Source organism: Lepisma saccharinum, unplaced genomic scaffold (assembly GCF_977018435.1).
Source record: "Lepisma saccharinum unplaced genomic scaffold, izLepSacc3.1 HAP1_SCAFFOLD_232, whole genome shotgun sequence".
Taxonomy (NCBI): domain Eukaryota; kingdom Metazoa; phylum Arthropoda; class Insecta; order Zygentoma; family Lepismatidae; genus Lepisma; species Lepisma saccharinum.
The window spans coordinates 192,197-215,008 of record NW_028143009.1 but is presented as its reverse complement, the minus strand read 5'-3'; the positions used below and the strand labels follow the sequence as shown (position 1 = coordinate 215,008).

Genomic DNA, 22,812 nt, shown 5'->3' with positions numbered 1-22,812 from the left:
TAATTTAGCAACAGAGAAGTTCAACTTAGCAACATAGAAGTTTAATTTAGCAACATAGAAGCTCCACTTTGTGAGAGAAGTTTAACTAAGCAACAGAAAAGCTCCACTTAGTGAGGTAAGTTTAACGTAGGAACAGAAAAGCTCCACTTAGCGACAAAGAAGTTTAACTTAGCAACATAGAAGTTTAATTTAGCAACAGATAAGTTTAACTTAGCAACATAGAAGCTCCACTTCGTGAGAGAAGTTTAACTAAGCAAACAGAGAAGCTCCACTTATGGCCGAGTGCACTAACAAAGGTCAAAATTTAAACTCGGATCGGGAAAGGATCATTGGAAAATTTCATTGCACGAAGACGGTTCAACACTTGATCGCGATCTAAGAACATCAAAACGAGTTTATCTTCTGAACGGCCATTCGCCACAGTTTTGCTGTCTGATCCTCGTTCACGATACTGACGCTTCGACTGCAGGCAGTTGTTTTTTAATAGAAAAAGAGTGGAAAGAGATAACGAGGGCGTGCAAACTCTACAGATGTTGGAAGTACAATCGTGACAATTCGAGAACTGTGTAAAAACAGCCAAAATAATAATAATAATTAATAATTTGTGGTTCTGTGGAGCAAAGTCGTAATGTTCATAAATACTTTCTACCCCACAACACAAAACATAATATGTAAATGTCATACATTACGTGCAAGTGCAAGGTAAATTAGAACAGAGCAATATTACGATATTGTTACATGGTGTTGGAAATATGATTGTATAAATTTACGAGAATATATGTTACTTCAAATACCAGAGACATCATACATTGCATTAAGATCGAATGTATTTCGTAAGGCATTAAAGTCCCGTAGAAGAAGGTTCTATGCTTTCTCCTTCTCCTTTTGTGTTTTGCCGCCAGTTCTTTTCTAATATAAAGGTAAAAAGGTAAAGTGTTCCCCTGTGCTTAGCACCACGCCATGAAGGCGTATAGGGGGTGTGGGGGTAACGCCCCACACTTTCTTGATCCGGTCGTGAGTGGGGGTGATGTGATCAGCACCACGCCCCTGACCGCCTTTACCCCCCAGGATTTCCCCCAGGTACCCATGTTATTCGACGCTGGGTGGGCGCCGGGGCCGCTTTCAACGTTAGAAAAGTTCCCGGATTTGAACCGGGAACTTTTCTAATATTATTATTTTTTTACACTCTACTACATCCTTGTACTCGTCGACAAGGTTGATTAGTACATCTCTCAAATTCAGAGAAGTTTGCAGCCCAATTACTTTCTTCTCCTACATGTTGATACTTTAGCACACCACACTACTCTATGCGGTTCTTGATCGTAATTTGTTTCAGCCAACCAATCAGGTATAGCCTTACAAATTAATCTCGGATCAGCTGAACGGAATTTCGTGAACGTCGTTTTTCGTTGGTGCAATGCAAATCTTTAAACCAAGTTCATTTAGAATGGATTAAAATTGATCTCATTCATCTGAACTTCGAAATAATCGGCGTTGGTACACGCGGCCATTAGTGAGAGAAGTTTAAATTAGGAACAGAGAAGCTCCACCTAGCGACAAAGAAGTTTAACTTAGTAAGAGAGAAGCTCCACTCAGAGGATCTACCAAATGTTATCACTCAGAGTTTTCATGTGAAGATGATCTTATCCGCAAGGACCGGAAATTACTAAACATCGTTGCAATTCCAACATACCTGATGAAATCTTTTCCTCGTTGGATTTCTCGTCCCAATTCTCAACGAGTGCGCTGCAAACTTCCTCCCACAGTTTCTTCTTTACATTTGCGTTTCCATATTCCTTCAAATGCTTACTGTAAAGAGCAGGACGTTTTCGAACCTCTTCAATGAGACGTTCAGTTGTTTCGTCACTAACCAGCGCCATTGTTGACTGGAAAACCGTGCAAGCGAAGTGATCCAAGTGTTCCTTCCAGCGATGCTGGAACAAGGTTTATGACTAACAATTGCAAGTGCGTTCGGGATCATGCCTCTGCACCAGGCACCGTAACTCGGTTGCGAAGTAATAAAATTTCAGAGCAGTTGTGGAGCGCAGCGTTGCCAACCCCAGTAGTAAGTGTAGGTATACATCCAGAGCCAGCCTCACGAGAGCCCAAGCTTCAATAGGGTCTTGCGACTGAAAAACAAAAATGTTTGTGAGCGGTTTATTGTGAATTATAAGACGTTGGTGCTTCTAATTAACTAATCTGATTTTTCCTGATCTTGACATGTTTTAGAAAATCCAAACACGTTAAAATCATGTTCTAAAAGAAGTAGGCTACTACATACATAGAAATCGTTTTCAAATACTTCTATCAAAAATAGCTATTCCGTTATCCGGATTTTTGGTCATCCCTACCACAGATCCTACAAAACTTGAGAATATACATTTGGCGATGATAGAGATATTTTTGCTCTAAACTAAGCTCATTCTTTGTAGACAGCCTTCAAGTATCAAAAGTTTTCTTTGTTAATTATATTAATTATATCATGTAAAAGAAAAATAAAATTGTTACTTATATTCCTTACTTTCTCAACAATGGGACATCGGCACAGAATGTAAATAGCGACGTAGTCAAGGGCATTAGCTGGATGATTCTTTCCTCAGGGGGGGGGGGGGGCAGAGAATGATGCCCTTCGGTCTTAGAAACTTAAAATTTACCCTTATTATTGTTTTTATTATTTATTTATTGAGAAAATTCCAGATACAGCACAGGTTGGCGTTTTATCCTGAAATTGTCAACAATGAATATAACACCAGTAAGCCTTGTTTCCACGATATGAAAAACTCAATATGCTGACCAAGGCAGTAATTTATTTTATTATAAAACATAAACTAAACGTATCGTTTCAACCTTCTAGCAAGGTCGTCTTCAGACTCTGTACCAAATGCAAATGTAACAAGATACAAGAAAGGACGTTATATATACACAAACATTACTTCCCTCCAGACTATTAGAAAGTTGTTCTGGAACATTCTAGCAGGTGGCTTTCCCTTGTCAACTGTATTTTTAACCTAAAAGGCTAAACATATTTACTTCCATCTAGAATGTGGTTGGACTCTTTATCTCACGCTCTTTTTCCTTCATTCTTCTTCCTTCTTCTCTCCTCTTTCTCTCTTGTCCTTTCCACTCTTTCTAACACCTTCTTCCATTCTTTGTTTAACTTGAGTGGACTTGAGTCCACTATTTAAATAGAAACTGGATTCACTTTGCTTGTTTTGTCCTTCTGTGCTCTTTCACGATGCACAGATTTCAAACAGAGAAAACTTATTCCTCTCAAATTCATGTTACTTCTGATACATGTGTCTACGCACCGAAGGGTACTGTAGAAAAACAAAACACGGCGACTGAATTGTCAAGGTCAGTTCCCGCATCAGAAAATGGTTTTCATGACTTTTCGGGATTCCGAACAGTCGAAAAGTTCCAAACCATTTAAAAGTGATTAAATATTGGTATTTTCTACACTACATGTGTCTTAAAGTTCTTGAAATGGACCGGAGCGGACCGGAAAGGCATTCCGGTTCGTGAATATCTGGAATCTTCCCGTTCCATCTTCTCAGAAATGGCAATGGACCGTTCCGGTTCTCTTTCTCAGTGTGAGAGAAGTTGTTAATACTCTTTAGTCTTTAGTAGTGCATAGTGTAGCATTTAAATAAGCTTACCCTGTATGTTGAGATGCGTTGTTGCTGCGATGGGACTTAGAGTTGACGAGCTGTATCTCTGGGAGTGATCTGACTAATTCGCGCAGATACATGTCCGTAGATGCTACCTACTCGCCGTTGAGTGGTCGACAGCTCTTACAAAGTTAGAGGAGAATGACACCCATTGGCTAAGGCAGCCGGTAGCTTCTCCCTTTGCTACTGCGCAGCCAGTCATGGTCAAGGTTCACCCGCAAAGATACAACTCGTCCACTCTAGCAGAGTATGACGGTGTTTATGTTGCCTTCATCTTTTGTGCCTTTTCGGTTCTCCTTTTGCTATTTAAGTGTTAATTGTTATTATTTGTCGTGTGTTGTGGATTCGATTCTGAGAGAGATATCATCCTGCACAAGATCTTTAGACAAATTTAGATTCCCTTTTTATGGTAATTTCTCTTAAGCTGAGCAGATATACAGTGTGTCCAAAATAGCGTTTAAACCTTTGAATGTAAATAACAGATAAACTACGAGATAACTTGACTGGACTTTTTGTATTTGAAGCTGCAATATGTACATTGAGTGTGTGTGCGAGCGTGTGTAGCCATTCTGTTGTTCTTAGTTCCATCACAGTCCACCAGGTGCTAGGCATTTGTGTCCCCCCGTGGCAGAGGTGAGCAATGCTTCTATTGAGCAATGTAAGAAGTGTCAAATAACCACCCAGATCTCTCAATTTAACACTGTGCATAAAGTGGACTTAAAACACCAACTCAACATATTATATTACTTGATATTTGTGTAAATATTTGAATATTAACTATTATTAATTGTAATACAGCGCGTCAGTTCACTACAGTCCAGCAGAATTAACTTGAGACAAATAGCTGCCGGCGCCGCTGCAGGAGTACCAACCTACAGCGAACGCTTGACTCTCACGCAAATCACGGCCAATAAGCTGACAACGAGAGATTTCAAAAATAATTACATTGTGTAACGGAAATATCACTGTATTAAGAGGACATGCTAAGAAAATTATAAGCATTATAAGTATTCTATCTTACAAATCCGTAATTTGGAAACACTGCCACTTCGCTTGCTTCACCAGTCACTGCACGTGAGTCCTTCAACAGTTGGTAACATTTGGCGCGCCCGAGCATTAGCGTTTCCATTTGCCCCGTTACAGCGGGAAGTCCCCAGCTCTAGCCAATTCGAGCGCAGTTGCATCACTCACAGAGCGGCCATTTCTCTCAAGTTAATTCTGCCCGACTGTAGTTAATTTCGTAGCTGTAGTAGTCAGAGACAAAAGAAAGCAGGAGCCCTTAGAAAGAGCGCTTCGCGTCGCTCGCAGACGTCGCTCGCACACTGTTGCCGATACTCTCGTGTCGTCTGCTCCTCAGCCGAACAAACAGACGGAGGTCACTCACCCTTCCAGAAGGGTGCAGCGAGCTAGCTATGGCAACCGGGTTCGCTCATTCGCGGACCTGATTGGTTCTAGCAGACACACACCCATATTGTCGTCTGCTGCAAGCCGACGAAGCGATCTTGTTAAGGCCTCATGGAGTATAGGTGTGTTTCACCTACGTCACAAACTGTTGCATTGTGGGATCGAGCAGCCATGATTGAGGCCGGTTCTTGTAAACATACGGAATTGAAACGGGCAGGCGGGAGATTTCGATCTTGTTTACGATGGTACTGTGCAGTTTTCGGTTTAACAGAAACACGTTTATCCTCGAATTTCCCGAGAAAGAACAGAAGGTGCGCTTCACGGCACAAGACTCGATAATTGTTGATCAGAAGATACCGCGTCGTCTGGTTGGCGAGAATAAATCGTGCCAACATTAATGAACAAAGCAAACATTACAGTGTGTGCAGTGAACATTTTCTCTGAGGCAAGTTCATATGCCACCTTTTTCTGTGACTTTTAGTACATATGGATCGCACTGGTGTGCTTAATCATACTTGCAATAGTGTTTCCTTGTTTTTTTGGTAGAAAGGTGCTGATACTTCCGACAAGTTTGACGATAAAAATGATAGCATTCAACGTTAAATTCATATTGATAATTGCCGAACCCTGTGGCCGAGTGGTTAGCACATCGCGCTGCGACGCCAAGGGACTCGGGATCGAATCTCGCTCGGGCTTGGTTGTTTGTGAATGTCTATTCATCAATTTCATCATTTCATCACTCATCCCCATCTTCGCAAATTAGCCAAAAGGCACAAAACGCGGTAAAATAAAATAAATCAATCAATCAACCATATTGATAATTTTACGTTGTACTTGATTGTTTATATTTCGTTATTTAAGTTACAGCCTTGAACAAACCTTAAAGGGAAACAGAGCCTTGAAAATATTAGTAAATCTGTACTGAATGAAATATTTCAAGCAGAATCCGAACCACTAATAAATACGAAAACGAATTGATTCCAGGTAGCTGGGTCAAGTAATTAAACACACGTGAACTAGATTTGGCCAAAGGTTTAGGCCCCTTTTCATTTCGTTATCGTCCAGTTCATATGGATCTACACCGCAAAACTTAGCCTTTTCTCCATATATTTTTGTGTCGACTGCGCAAAGAGCTTCAACACAAAAAATTACAGCTATTTGCAGATGGCACAACATTGTCAATAATTGTATGCAACGTCACCGAAATTTTACACAGTACTAACAACAAACGTACAGTTGGCGCAGGTGTAACGAACGCTACGTGCAAGGAGAATGGATCCCATTCTTCCAACGTGGTGGGCATTTCCTTGCAGACGACAAACAACTCGGACGCAAACATGGCGGTTGTGCGAATTCTGACGTCACATGAAACCCACCCATAGTTGAATAGCGGAAACTGCCGGCGGGCGCTGAGAGTCAACGCTTGCGTTGTTGGCACGTTCCACGTACTGCTTTACTCCGCTCAATAAAAAATCTGTATAAAATCGGTTTCGCAATGTGAATTGACAAAAGAAAAAAACATGCCATGAGCTTCAAAACAAGACAAATATTGTATTGGTAGCACTTCCCAATACAAAGAAAAAGTAATTTGGCAAAATTGAAAATAACGGTTTTTTCAGAAATTTTAAAAACCTGTAAATTAATATTTGTGTTTAAAAACTTTCTGCCTGCACCCTTCTAAAATTTCATAACGATCGGACAACCCATTTTTGATTTACAGAATTTCAAAGACAGCGATCGTTTGCAAAACTAAAATAAGCCGGCCCTTTTCTCGTTCTCGTGACGATAAAAAATTGAAGGCATACTCGATAAACAATTGATTAGCATGGATTACCGCAGAATTGAATAAGCTTAATTTTCATGTAACTCGTTTTTCCGTAGGTCTACTGGTTAATTTTTAATTGGAGTCCAAACTCTAGTATCTATAATCGTTAATCCGATAGTAGTGATTTTCACGGCATTAAGAAGTTTCGAAAATTTCATGTCCAGAAAATATCCCGATGTGGTCCGGAAAAGGCGAATATTTTCAGTCCCGAATATCAGGATATATTTTGTTGAAGATGACAATATTATTTCTAATAAAATATCGCTATCGCAACAAATTTCACAATTCAAATTACATGAGCTTTTCCAGATAGCTCAGTAGAACAAGTGCCCCCTGTGGCCCTCCTCTGCAAGATCGCGCGTAACGGTATGGAAGGGGAGAGAGCGAGTGGGCGAAGCAAAGCAGTGCACTGCTGCAAACGGCTGGTAGCTGCAGTTGCGAGTTTGTGTGTGAAGGGGAGGCGCGTTAAATGCATTACCGTATATTAGGTTAAAAAAATGCATGTACGTTAAAGAAAACTCATTTAAAATAATTTTAATGATGATTTTAAACCCTACTTATAGGCTCAATTTGGTACAATGTACGACATAAGCCCAGATGTATTTAGTCCATTTCAAGAAAACGGTTCCCTTTCTCGGCACTCTCTTCTTATAATTTACATACTAATTGCTGGAATACAAGATTTGGAATTTATTTAGGAAATTTCAGTTATTTAATAAAGTTCAAGTTCCACTTTGCTCAATTTTTAATTACAATATCAGTATGTGCATAAATCAACAGAAACGAATATTTAGTAATATTCTAATTTCCATTATTTTTGGTAGATAAAAATGTCATAACTACCTGCCATCTATGAGTGAAATATGTAAGTCATGCAATTTGTAAATTCACTATTAATTGATTTTGTTTATTTTACTTTTGCATTTATGCCAGTTTTGGTTAATAGCGAAGATGATGAGTGATGATATGATGAAATTGATGAAGAACACCCATTCCCAGGCCGGGATTCGAACCCGATACCTCTAAATTGACTACCGTACAGTTGCTATTGATAATATTCTGCTACGACCTGCGTGGTGTAGTGGTTACCACAGCACGCTACGACGCCAGCAGTCCTGGGTTGCAATCCTTTGCGAGTGCCTCTTCATCAATTTCATCATCTCTCATCTTCATCTTCGCGATTGGCCAAAAGTGGCAGAAAAACGAAGTAAAACAAACCAAATGAAATGAAATGTTTTGTTTTTTTTAATTCGCCCAAAATTATTATGGATTTTGCTACCGAAAGAGATGGCAACACTTGCCGAGGGTCGACTTGCAAAGGTCCTTTTTTTTAAACACGCTGGCACTCGCCTTTTAAACAATGGCTCATACACTTTACGGCCAACGACTGCCAATCATAGTTCAGGCGAATGCGTAGGTAATATTGAGCATATGTTCATGTTGGCAGATGCCTTAGGCGAGATGGAGGTGAGAATTTTGCTAGTTCATCACGTTCCTGGGACCGTTAAACATTTATAGGGGCAGGTTCTTGGGGATACAATGAGTGATGAAAATACTTCCCTGCTTTCCGTTGGTTTTCGTAAGGACCATTGTGGTTGGTGAAAGCAGTGTAATGGGGTGAAGGAAAAGCAAGAAACAGTGAGTAAACTATACAGAATAGCTGGTCTTTCCATAATTACTTGGCATTTATAGTCCGTTCTGAGGAAGTGTGTGCTTTGTCCCGAGAAAAGCATCCGATTCGTTATCGCTAGAGACCAGTGGCCCAGTACAAGGAAGGATGCGAGGAAAATATACGTGCTTGAGGAAGAAAATGTCACATGTGGAAATATTTGATTTAATTTTTGTTACTTAACGCCACATTTCTGCCTTTTTTCGCTAATCGCGACGTTTAAGTTGAGTGACGATAGAATGAAATTGATGAAGAATCACTCACAAAGAACATCCATGCCCAGTCTCTGATTCGAACCTGTTATCCCTGATCACGTCAGAGGTCGATATACCTCTGGAGAACTAGCTGAAGTTGTGTACTTCTCATATACAGCATTTTTACAAAAAACACGTACAGATGAAATTCTTGATAAGTTAATTTTGAAAGCTGTTTAAAGCAGAGGCGCAACCACGAATTTTTGTGGGGGGGGACAAGTACCAGGATAAACGTACCAATAATAATAATGTTAATAAAAATAATGTTAATAATAATAATGTTATTAAAGCATTATTATTATTATTATTATTATTATTATTGAATTGCTTTATTTTACTTCGCTTCTTGTGTCACTTTTGGCTAATTTTCGAAGATGGGAATGAGTGATGGCGTGGTGAAAATGATGAATGCATACTCGCAAACATCCATGTCCAAGCCGTGGACACTAAATTGTGTACGTATTCAAAGTTTCTTTAATAAATATTATATCCAGCATATATTATTTAAATACATTACAGAACCAATTCATCCAATTCACAATAGCAAAAATTAAATAAATTATCTCTGAAATGTGCACGCTCCCTTTCCCCAAAACAATTCTTCATGCATTTAAAACAAAATCAATTAACACAAGTGTTATTTCTCTATCTGGTCATTTACAATGCATTACAGAGAACAAAGATAAATTACGAGCGAAGCGAGCAAGATTTTTTTTGGATTCAATTATTTTGCAGGCTGAAATCAATATTAGTATAATAGGGCGCAATTAATTTCACGGAACTCCATGGCATTATATCATTTACAACTTTTCTGCCTCCCCGATGGTGTACTGGTAACATCGTCGCCTTGTGATCAAGGGGTCCCGGGTTCGATACCTGGTGGAGGCACATAGTGGTTCGGAACCCACTTTAAGCTATAGGTCCAGTCTCAATTAGCCTTTCTGTGCATAAAGTAGACTAAAAAAAACACAAATCAGTCAATGAATTTTACAACTTTTTTTCATTTAGATCGTTCGGCGCCCAGGGCGACTCCTGCCACCCCCTAGCTACGGTTCTGAACTTGATAAGGCTAAGAGAAACAGGTATTGCGAGGGAAGCAACCAAGAAAATTTTATGAAAAGTATTGTTATTTGCATAAAATTTGAAGTTCTGGGCGGTAATTGTCCCCTGCAGGTACACTTGGCCGTCAATGTTTGCGCCCCCCTTAGAACTCATTTCCGACCAAGGTAGGGGGGGGGGGGCAATGCCCTCCCTGCCCCCTGTGGTCGCGCTACTGGTTAAAAAAGAGAACAATTCAGCTGGGAATGATCAAACACACACACGCTCATTCACGCAATTATGAAGTAAAAATTCACTTAATTAATTTCTCATAATTATACACAAAACACACAACAACAAATACTGTTTATAACAATGCACTGTGCGAATTATGCTTTTTGCTTTGGGGGAGGGGGACATGCCACTCTGGCGTACTTGTGATTTGACTTCAGAGGGTAAATTTCTTGAGAGGGGTGGAAATTTATATATGTTACCTGCCAGTAAAATAAACTAAGGGGGGATAAAATTCTTTGTGGGGATAATCCCCGGCATCCCCCGTTAATACGCACACTAACTGCATGCATATTGTAAAACTTATTTAAAATTAAGGATATGACAGATTAATCGGTACTCTATCGGTATTGGCCGAATGTAGGTATTCGGTTTATCGGTAAAATTACCGACCAATCCTGCAGCTGTTCGCTTTTATGTTTAGGCAAAGAACCTATAAACTTGGCATCGGTGGACAAGAAAGCTACCTAGGGCCTCCCCGATGGCGCAGTGGTAGCGTCCTCGCCTTGTAAACAAGGAGTCCCGGGTTCGATACCCGGTGGACGCACAAGTGGTTCGGATTCCACTTTAAACTGTAGGTCCAGTCCCGATTAGCCTTACTGTGCATAAAGTGGACTTAAAACACCAACTCAAACCAAACCAGACAAGAAAGCTACTTTCCTGTACGTAGCGAGTTACACAATATGTTCCTTTGTACAAAAAAGTACAAAAGTATATTCAATTGTTCTTTCTGTAGATGCTTTTTTTATATTTTTCTCGAAATTACGAAGAGCTCTCGTACATATTTACATAATCTACAATAATTTGCGATGTGAAAAGTAATTAATACTTGACAAAATTGGTTTTCTTAAATATGTGCACGTTGCTGTGCTTTTTTGAGTTTATAAATTTAATACAAATTTTAATTTGAGCAACTTATGTCTTTAAAATTACGTTGAATATGTTCAAATAAAATAAATATCTAGCAGAATTCTTGAAATTGCTTGGATACTCGATTATTATTGATAATGCATATTGTTTGAAACTACATATCCTTTTGATAATACATATTTAGGTACAGATTTTATCAATTTTTGTTACATCTTTATGTTCATATTTTGTACTTTGATATTACTTTAAAATCCGGGCTCTAGTAATCACCTATCAGTAAGACGTGTGAATCGTATCTCTGAAAAGCTTGCAAAGTTAGATATTATTTACATCGAAGCTTTCATAACAGAACATCCTACGTGTAAAGGAATAAATTAATATATTCTGATTTGGTTTATTTTATTTCGCTTTTCTGCCACTTTTGGCTAATCGCGAAGATGAGGATGAGTGATGGTATGATGAAATTTATGAAGGGACAAATAACACCCATGTCCAGGTCGGGATTGGAACCCGTGGCATCGTGAGGCGCTATGGTAACCATTCCGCCACGGAGGCTGAGTGATGAGTGATGATAATGATAAAGGAAACTAAGAAAGAACAACCACGTCCAGGACGGGACTCGAACCTGGAAACTCTGTTGGGAGATCGAAAGTCCACCACATAACGAACGCGGCTTTCTGGCTTTCTTATAACTAGAACTAGAATTTTTATGGCCTTAAAATCACCAAAATATGCAAAATGAAAATATGCTCTTATGACCTAAAATTGTACAAAATATGCACTATAATTTGAAAAATATGCCCTTATAACTGGATTGTTTCAAACACCAATATGTAAATGCTGAAATATTTTGACATACGTACAAATTTTTAGTTCAATTTATGGGCCATGAGTTCCAATGCACAATGAATACTTTCTCTAAATTTTCTAAAAAAAATGAAAAAATTTTGCTACAGTCCAAAAAAAAAACGTCTCGAGTAAACATGGGAGAAAGAACAAATCCACTTCGAAAATGACTTGTATATTTCTTGAAATTGCAAAAATATGCTGAATATGATCGATATCAAAATTTTCTATATCACGCAAAAATATCCAAATATGCCAAAATACCAGATGTGCCGTTAATAATTCTTAATTGATCCGAAAGAAAACAAGTGAACCTGGGAAGAAAGGTAACAAATGCTTTATTCAAAGTATGCGCCATCACTAGCTGTACATTGTGCCCATCTGTCCGTCAAATTGTGGATGCCCTTCCAGAAAAATCGTTCACATTTTGAGGTGATCCAGTCAGCAAGCCATTGTTCGACATCTACGTTATTCTTGAAGTGTTGCTGGGAAAATGAGTGAGACATCGATGAAAACAAGTGGTAGTCCGAAGGGGCTAAGTCTGGTGCGTATGTAGGGTGAGGCAAGAATTTCCAGCCAAGCAAGTGCAGAAATGGTGTCTCTGACGCTTTTCGCTGTGTGTGATGAGGCGTTGTCGTGCTGCAAAATCACTTTTCCGTGTCTTGTCGCCCAATCTGGATGTTTCCCATGGCATGAAGACGATCACATATGGTTTGGCGACGAACATTTAACTTCTCTGCCAGTTGTTGTTGCGTTTGCGTATCATCTTCGTCCAACAGTTCTTGCAATTCGGCGTCTTGGATTTTTTCGGCTGGCCCGGGCGATCTTTGTCTTTCAAGTCGAAATCACAACTTTTGAATCGTCGAAACCAACGCACACACGCGTCTTGTGCTAGGACATTGTCACGTACGTATCCACAAGGATACGATGGTTTTCACTCGCGTTTTTCTTTTGATTGAAGAAGAAAAGCAGGACGTGCCGCACATGCTCCTTATTTGGTTTGAAGGTCGACATGTTTACCACACAAACCCAATATCACTATTACTCGCACTCGGTTGCACATTACAGCGTTTTGACAGGTACTGTCCTGGCAACACACTGACGTAACAGTTGAGACTGTGCACCAACCCTTGATTCCAGCGCCATCCAGCGACGAAATTAAGGATTATTAACCGGCAAGCTTGGTATGCCCTTAAAAAAAGCCTCAACTTAATCAGTTTTTTCATAATATAAATATCTATATGTTTGGGGAACACATCACCTTTATCAAAAGAAATATGCTACGTAACTCATGAAAATTCTAGCCCTACTTATAACGATAATAATGCAGTGCAGACTTGCTCTATTTATTCAGTAAATAAATATAACTCATGGGATGAGACGGAGCAACAGAGCAGCTGGCCGGGATTCGATCCTGGAACATCGACAACAGTCCTTTCTAGTTCCTTGCAGTTTTTTTAACATTAGTTGTAGTCAGGGTGTATTGATTTAAATTAGGTTGATTTAAATCGCGATTTAAATCAAGTAATTTATTTTTAAAAAAATATCACTGATTCAAATCACTCTAAACAAATAATTTATAGAATAATGTACATAAGGATTTTGTAGATATCAGAATCACTTTTGGTGAAAGTACATTATTCTGGTAATCATTTAATAAATAAGATAGGATAGGAAAATAAATAAAATAAAATATATGTACTGATGGTGTGAAGCTCATACAAAAGAAAATGTAAGTATTTATCTTGACTTAAAATTCAATAATTTTACGGGCAAAAATAGCAAACATTTTGTGTAGAAAAATATACAAAATACTAATAATGTTAAACCATAAATAATGTCAATATCATTAAACTGTAAATAAACATGGCAACTGATATTTTAATTTTGCCTTAGAATATGCTGTTAGGAAGGTAAAAGAAACTAAAGAAGGACTAAAATTAAATGGTGTGACTCAGTTGTTAGCATATGCAGATGATGTAGACTTACTGGGGGATGATGTGAATACAATTAAGAATCATGCTAAAATATTTTTCAAAACTGCTAAAGAGATAGGTTTGGAAGTTAACAAAGAGAAAACTAAATATATGCTTACAGGCCGAAACCAAGTGTTAGGTAATAATCAAAATCTAATTATTGATAACAACTCGTTTGAACCAGTTTCCAAATTCAAATACTTAGGAGTAATATTAATAAATGAAAATTAGATTAAAGAGGAAATAAAAAGTAGGCTTAATTCAGGAAATGCATGTTACTTCTCTCTTCATAAACTTTTGTCTTGTCGTTTAATATCTAAGAAACTAAAAGTTAAAATATACAAAACAGTAATTTTGCCTGTAGTATAATATGGATGTGAAAGTTGGTCCCTTACACTGAAAGAGGAACATAAATTGAGAGTATTTGAAAATAAGATCCTTAGGAAAATATTTGGACCTAAAAGGGATGAGGAGACAGGTGAGTGGAGAAGGTTACATAATTTAGAACTACATAATTTGTATTCATGTTCAGATATTATTAGAATAATTAAATCAAGAAGACTTAGGTGGGCAGGCCATGTGGCACGAATGGGAGAGGAAAGAGGAGTTTACAGGATTCTTGTTAGGAAACCTGATGGTAAGAGACCTGTAGGAAAGCCAAGACGAAGATGGAGGGACAACGTTGAGATGGATCTAAGGGAAATCGGTAGGGATGGAAAGAGTATATAGATCTTGCTCAAGATAGGGAAAGATGGAAGGCCTGTATTGCTGCAGCCATGAACTTTCGGGTTTAAGAAGGCTAGAGAGTTAGTTAGTTAGTTAGTTATTGTAAGTTACAATTATAGAGTACATCCAGAATGTTTTAGTTTCACTGGAAGGGAAGTTACTGAAATAATTATTAGTTTCATTAATAAACTCAACAAACATTTCCATAGTAGTCACAGTATCAGAAATAGAAAAAAATATGTTTACGTATATTTTTTATTTGCTTTAATCAAACTGTTCAAATATTTTACAGGGACATTTACTAGAAAAAGCGTTTCTATAAAAAACATATATCTATAATGCGCATGGTGCCAAAAACCAAGCAAGCAATTTTAAGCATGTTTTATAATAAAATCAAAAAAATCGATTTAAATAAAAAAAAATCAACAGACATGTGTAGTACAGTGTCGGGCTGGTGCAATGAAATTGTGTTGAACACTATAGTGCAGCACTGTGCACGCCGCTCTAGGACGTAATGTAAACGGTGCATGCACCAAATACACCACGTAACACCAAATCAACGAAATAGACAACTCAGTGTTGCACTTCGTAACCAACTAGACAAGTAAGTGCAAAGAGAGTCAAAAAGTGCAGACGGGCTTACTAACACGAATATATCCGTACGCATTGAACGTGGATCTCCATGTGCAAAATTTCTGCCATTATAGACAATGCCAGTAACAGTGAATAGATATTTTGCCTGTTGCTGTGAGGTTTTTCACTTTACGTAGTTTATCCTAACTCTTTATTTGTTTGAGTTTGTTTTCAAATCCATTTTATGCACAGAAGGGCTAATTTGGACTGGTACTACAGTTTAAAGGAGATTGATTGCTTGATTTGCTTTATTTTACGTCGCTTTTGTGCCACTTTTGGCCAATTTGCGAAGATGGAGATGAGTGATGATATGATGAAATTGATGAATGGACACTCTCGAACATCCATGCCCAGGCCGGGATTCGAACCCGGGACCCGTAGTGTGATGAGATAACCACTCCGCCACGGGGCTGGCTGTTTAAAGTGGAATCCGAACCACTACGGGTATATGCCTCCACCGGGTATCGAACCCGAGACACCTTGTTACAAGGCGACGACGTTACCACTGCGCCATCGGGAAGCCCCTCTGTATGTGTATTTATGTTATTCAGCGTCACTTTTCTGCCTATTTTGACTAATCGCGACGCTGAGAATGATTGCTTATATGATGAAAGGAAACTCACAAAAAAATGCCAAGGCCAAGATTCTAACTCTGAAACCCCTGGACTTGTGGCTCTTAGGATATAGCCTAGGATAGCTTAGTGGCAAATCCCCTTGCCAATTCGGCTGCAAAGGTGCCTTGATTGTAGAGTAATGTGTACATAAAAACGAGCAATTTGCATTCTTGCAAGATTTTCATGCAGTAAAAGGTTAGATTTATATTTGAATGACCTGTATGAAAAATGCAATGAGCTACAAGCCTATTACATAAATGCATTTTATATTTGCAGATCTGAGAATACTTTACAATGGCACAGATGTTTCTGACGAGAAGTTTAGAAAACTGAAGGTGAGTTTTAGAATTGTAAGGTGTTTCAGTACTGGCGCCACGATTTCAAGCTGCTCTAATTTAAGCAATATTTGAGAGGAGAAGGGATCATAGTTGTTAATAGTAAAGTGTAAACTTTTGTTTGCAGATGGCACCACATGCATTGGGGAAGTTTCGTTCTCTTCGCACCCTTTTCTTTCAGTGAGTGGGTAATGGGGCACCAACACTTTTCTGGGAGAGTCATGTCAAACTGGTACCCCACACTTTTCCCTTGTGACATGACATGGCCCCCTGCAATCCCAGACCTCAATCCCTTTCATTTTTGGTAGTGGAAATTCCTGAAGGAAAAGTTTTTCCAGGCTTCCTCACCAGAATCACACACCCCTGCGGTAGTTAGAAGTCCTAGTGTGTAATGCCGCTTCTCTCACATCTCTGCAGAACATAATAATTCCCTATCACCATATAAGCAACAGCAATTTGCCTGTGCAATAGCGACAATTTTATGATACCTTCATAAACCTTATTGTGTAAAGTTTATGAAGGTTTGCCAACTGAAGTTGAAAGAAGTAAGTCGAAATATTTTATCTCAAATTTTATAAATGAGCTTCCGCCATTTTGATGACGTCAAACTCAAAAGCTACCAAAAAGTTAAAAAGTATCATGCCTTAGATAAGAAAATAAATCGTTCTACATTTTTTTAAAAAAATCTGTCGTGGGAGGTAGAAATATTTGTTGCTGAATTTCTTTACGAATCTTGATTCTTCTTAAAGATAAAATTAAAAATTCTTATTATTGCCTTCACAAATTTCAGAATTAAACCAAAATAAAACTAAGAAGTAATATGGTTGATGTGTTTAGTTTGGGATGAAAGAATAATTGTTAATTGTCGTGTTTGTCACACTTCAACTAATGACTAATTGTTTGCCTCTTTTCAGTGCCTTACGGCTTGTATTTTCAGACAGACATCTGACGTGAGTATATACAATTAAACAAGTAATATTATTATAAATTCATTATAGTATGTCAGTAGATTTTCGCCCGTATAATCATATTCTTAATACAATGTCGAAATTTTCAAAACATTTAATAAGTTCTCATCTATATTGCAGATCGATATTAACATGCTGTTCGCGTACATTAAGTGCGACTACTTGGCGCCAGTGCGCATGCGCTTAGTGGATGAGTCCAGTGGTACAATAGGGGTAAGGGCTACAAGTGGAACGGATACGGGAACCAGTTCCGTGAAAATCGTTTGTTGCCCAAACGACAAGGGGGAGGGGAATACATTGATATTTTAGGGTTACAAATTTGATATTTCTGATTATAAACGTCACATTAAGGCCAGCCGCACACCGCGTCCAACAAAGACCATCTTAGAGACTCTCCAGATTGAGAAGGTGATGATCTGACTCGACGCGATACAACTGATAGCAGATTTCGTTCATGTACGCAATAGATCTAGGTCTGTCTTTTATAATTTGGGAAGCGAGTTAACGATACATAATAACAGTTTACAGCAGAATCAATGCATCAATGTATACGTAGAATTAATGTATGATTTTATACCGGGTGGTCCAAAAGTCCCGGAACCTTTAAATATCGTGAGAAATACACATCGAATTCAATGATATCACACTTGATTCCCCAAGTGTGAAATTTTAAATGGAAACCCCCCCATTCCATTTTGTATTGTAGAATCGGAAAGAGGAATTCATTCCGAGTCGAACGAGCTATCAACCATACTCCTAGCTCAATTAGAAACGGAGATATGGCGATTTGAAATTTTCGGAAAAATAATCATAATAATAAAATCAAAGGGACGTATCTCTTCCCCTAATTGAGCTAGAGTGAAAGCGATTGTAGATTCGGAATCTGCACCTCAAGACCTTTCAATAGAGTATATGGAAAGGGTGAGGGCTACGATCACATGCAGATTCCAAATCTGCAATAGCTTTCACTCTAGCTCAATTAGAGCAGAGAGATATGTCCCTTCGAAAATTTTGCGAAAATTTAAAATCGCCATATCTCCGTTCCTAATTGAGCTAGGAGGATGGTTGATAGCTCGTTGGACTCGGAATGAAGTCCTCTTTCCGATTCTACAATAGAAAATAGGGATTTCCATTAAAAATGTCACAGTAGCCCCCGGCCCACCCCCAGGGGGCGGGGGTGGGGCATCAAGTGTTATATCATTCAATAGCTTTTTTTTCACTTATTAAACACGTATTTCTCACCATATGTGACCGTTCCGGGACTTTTGGACCACCCGGTATGTTGTGAATCGAGTCAGTATGTGCATATTATTTGATGTGTTGTGACAATTGAACCTCCCGCAGTTGCTGGACGCTTTCGATAAACGAAAAAAGGAAATAGGTGGCTTTTTAATTGAACTACGCGAAGATGAAGACAAGCTATTTAATTTCACGATTTATAAGTATTTATTACTGGGATTCATAAGGCCAGCAATAATTTGCAATTATATATTGTGATACTGTCCCCCCGTTCCGAAATATTGTCCTGAAGTTTCCCTCATTTCCGGTCTGTGGCTGAATTGAATGGATTCACGCATGTGCAGATTGTTTTGTCGCAAGTTGCTCCTTCCTGTAAAAAATTCGTCAGACCTTCGTGTTTTTTTTGTCGCAATCCGTCGCAACGTGACTCGAGTCAAATGTTTAGACCGGTGTGCGGCCGCCCATAAGAGCCTCATGGTAATCCTTCCCCGAGTCGGTTTGCAACAAAAGTGACTCGTCGCGTCGTGTCGTGTCACCTGGCCTAACTATGCACCCGAAAGTTCTTCCTGGTTTCATAGCTTACATAACACATGTTATGTATACAATAGTATAGAGTCTTCCCGATGGTGCAGTGACAACACTGTCGCATTGCAATCAAGCGCTTGTGAGTTTGATACTCATGAAGGCACAATGGTTCGGATTCCACTTTAAACTTTAGGTCTATTCCCGGTTAGTTTCCCCGTTCATAAAGTGAACTTAAGCTAAACTATACATCGTGAGATAATGACTTGGCAAATCCCTCGAAAGAAGGATAATACCGAGATAAGATTTTAAACGAGAACCTTGATGTCCAGTCATGTCTCTTTCGAGACGTTAGTAAATTTCAATGTAAAGTATAGTGTGTTTCAAAAGTCGTACAATCCTAACTTTGATTACTTGAAAAACTGTACTATATATTGTGTGATTCGATGTTTTTAAGTCCACTTCAGTGGTGGCGATTTTATAACTTTTCACTACTACCTAAAGTTCAAATCACAAACCCTGAGACATTCTGTAAACAAAACCACCTGCATGCAGAAAGCATTGCAAACTCATAGAAGTAAAATAATCCACACGAAAATCCAGCGTTGTTACAGGATTCATTACGTAAGGTAAAACAATGGCCAATTTGTAGTATGGGATACGCTGCCGCAAATAACATCTCACTTTAAACCCAATGCTCTTTCTTTTTCTACTTATTGCTTCACCTTTATGGTTAACTCTTTGCACCAGTAATCATTTCCCATAAATTTGGCTTCTTTCTTGCATGTGAATTGAATATATTTTAATTGCATTTTTTTAGACAAAATGATATAACATGGTAATGTATATTTCTAAGGATGATATAGATAGGAGTGTATTTGAAATTTGTTTGTAGATTTTATGTAAATTGTATCTTATGTAAATAAAATATATTAACTAACTAACTAACTCTCTAGCCTTCTTAAACCCGAAGGTTCATGGCTGCAGCAACACAGGCCTTCCATCTGTCCCTATCTTGAGCAAGATCTATATACTTTTTTCCATCCCTACCAATTTCCCTTAGGTCCATCTCGACGTTGTCCCTCCATCTTCGTCTTGGCCTTCCTACTGGTCTCTTACCATCAGGTTTCCCAACAAGAATCCTGAAAACTCCTCTTTCCTCTCCCATTCGTGCCACATGGCCTGCCCACCTAAGTCTTCTTGATTTAATTATTCTAATAATGTCTGGACATGAATACAAATTATGTAGTTCTAAATTATGTAACCTTCTCCACTCACCTGTCTCCTCATCCCTTTTAGGTCCAAAGATTTTCCTAAGGATCTTATTTTCAAATACTCTCAATTTATGTTCCTCTTTCAATGTAAGGGACCAAGTTTCACACCCATATAATACTACAGGCAAAATTACGGTTTTGTATATTTTAACTTTTAGATTCTTAGATATTAAACGAGAAGACAAAAGTTTATGAAGAGAGAAGTAACATGCATTTCCTGAATTAAGCCTACTTTTTATTTCCTCTTTAATATAATTTTCATTTGTTAATATTACTCCTAAGTATTTGAATTTGGAAACTGGTTCAAACGAGTTGTTATCAATAATTAGATTTTGATTATTACCTAACACTTGGTTTCGGCCTGTAAGCATATATTTAGTTTTCTCTTTGTTAACTTCCAAACCTATCTCTTTAGCAGTTTTGAAAAATATTTTAGCATTATTCTTAATTGTATTCACATCATCCCCCAGTAAGTCTACATCATCTGCATATGCTAACAACTGAGTCACACCATTTAATTTTAGTCCTTCTTTAGTTTCGTTAACTTCCTAACAGCATATTCTAAGGCAAAATTAAAGAGCAATGGAGATAATGCATCTCCTTGTTTTAACCCATCATGAATTGTAAATTTGTCAGACATATTAATACCCACACGAATTTTACTTTCTCTTTCACTGGTGCATATTTTTATCATACTAACAAGCTTCTTAGGTATTCCAAACTCTACTATAATAAAATATATAATGGGCATAAACAGCCATATGCATTGCTGTAAGTCCAATAAATATATTGATGATGATGATCAAAACAAGACAAAAAGTTCGTAAATTTATTGCGGTTGGAAACTTTGACAAGCATCCTAATAACGATTTTTGTTCCGCCAAATATAGTGCACTTCGTAAAATAACTTGGTGACATGGCAAGGCAAGATAAGTATGAACATTTTGTAGTAATATGCATTGTAACTTTCAATGAGCTTAGAGATTTGTGTACATAATGATATTTTATAACATTGGTTATTTTCTAAAAATAATGTGAACAGCAAGGAAGTAGTGCAACTTAGTAATATTGCCTGACTTATCCTTAGAAAAATAACATGCCGAGTTCTATCCGTGCGGGAAAGTCTCCGTGTTCTCCGAGCTTGTTTTCAAAACACCAGCAAGGACAGCCTTTGAAAAGGGGGTGAGAAACAGATTCTACTCAATATTTATGTAACGTTCTGTCAGTGGTATCCTGATAAACCAGTAAATGAAGTGGTTAAGTTCGTATCCCAGTGCAGTGGTGTGTCAGTGTCTGCAGTTTTAAGGGTTACGAAAGAGAGAAAGACCGGGAGAGTAACAATGTATGCGGCTGCATATTCGTCTGATGTTTTGAGAGCGGGTTCTCAAAACTTATATAAAATGAATAGGTGCGGCGAACTATGAGTGTAACAGCAGATGATTGCGGTCATGAATCAGCTGACGCGGAGTGATACATCGAATCGGTGAGACCGTTTGTTTACAGAAGGTCTCAGGGTTGGTGATTTACACTTTAGTTTCTTTGATTATCATATTATTACATCTAACATTATGTAACTCCTTTGAAACTAGTGAAACGAAATTATATCCCATCGAAACTATAATATATCCTATTTTTGATTACTGTGATGTGGTGTACAGCACGAATTTACAACGTAAAATATCGAACAGAATACAAAAAATACAGAATTCTTGCATTCGATACGTTCTCTCGTTCAGTTGAAATCAGCACATCCTGCCCTTGCTCAATACATACAAAATCCTTAACATGTCTAGAGGACGTCTTCTGCATCAGTGTTCTACAATATATAAGGTATTAAAATTGCAAACACCTAGCTATCTCCACGAGAAACTGACATTTAGAAATTCCATACATCCATGCAATACTAGAGGTCGGCGAAAAATCAACATTCCCCGCCACTCTGCTGTCAGTTTCGAAGGCTGCAAAGGTTTGGAATCCTCTTTCCGATTATGTTTCTTTTGCTACAACACCCAAAAACTTCAAAGAACAAGTCGTATTATTTTTATTGCAAAGACAACAATTGAGCATTAGCTCGTACGGCTAAGAACAGGACTCAAGTAAAGTAAAACCATGTATTTTGCAAACACTTATCTGACACAACGAATATTTCAACCTGTGTGCATGCTATTTTAGTATCGATCTGGAAATTGCGTATGTACACGTGTGTATGTGTGTGTGTGTGTGTGTTAATGTATCTGTCATTGTATTCTCTTATAATTTTATTATTTTTCATTTATGTCAAATTCATTCATGTTATGTTATATATTTGATGTCAATATTATAAATATATGTATTGCAACTTTCATTCACCAGAGTTAGGTGCTAGAGCAGCCCAAGGCTGAATCTCGCTCTGTAGTAAATAAAAAGACTTTTCAATTCAATTCAAACATATTGCAGATAGATAACAATGGAAACATTAAGATTGAAGGAATTATGTGGAAAATAAAGAACCAAGGAAACAAAGCCAACATACAATCCAAGAGAAGCTTTGATCGTTTGGCAGATGCTATTCGAATGTGTAAAGCTGCAAACGGTAAGTCTTTTGGTTTGTTTTAGCCTTTCAGAAATCATTCGTGGTCCTAATGTTAGCGAGACATGATTCCTTAGAAATCATGTAATCA

At 38.1% G+C, this 22,812-nt stretch overlaps 2 protein-coding genes across 2 annotated transcripts in view; one reads left to right on the top strand and one right to left on the bottom strand.

Annotated features, from left to right (window-relative positions):
• Nucleotides 1-22,812, bottom strand: part of LOC145982530 (uncharacterized) — a 97,331-nt gene that overhangs the window by 15,773 nt on the left and 58,746 nt on the right. The window contains exon 6 of the mRNA XM_083115980.1: nucleotides 1,694-2,129. Coding sequence (XP_082972106.1) covers nucleotides 1,694-1,880 — 187 coding nt within the window. The 5' untranslated portion in view covers nucleotides 1,881-2,129. The remainder of the gene's footprint in view (nucleotides 1-1,693; nucleotides 2,130-22,812) is intronic.
• Nucleotides 1-22,812, top strand: part of LOC145982533 (uncharacterized) — a 65,852-nt gene that overhangs the window by 37,313 nt on the left and 5,727 nt on the right. The window contains exons 3-5 of the mRNA XM_083115982.1: nucleotides 16,091-16,149; nucleotides 17,064-17,099; nucleotides 22,589-22,724. Coding sequence (XP_082972108.1) covers nucleotides 16,091-16,149; nucleotides 17,064-17,099; nucleotides 22,589-22,724 — 231 coding nt within the window. The remainder of the gene's footprint in view (nucleotides 1-16,090; nucleotides 16,150-17,063; nucleotides 17,100-22,588; nucleotides 22,725-22,812) is intronic.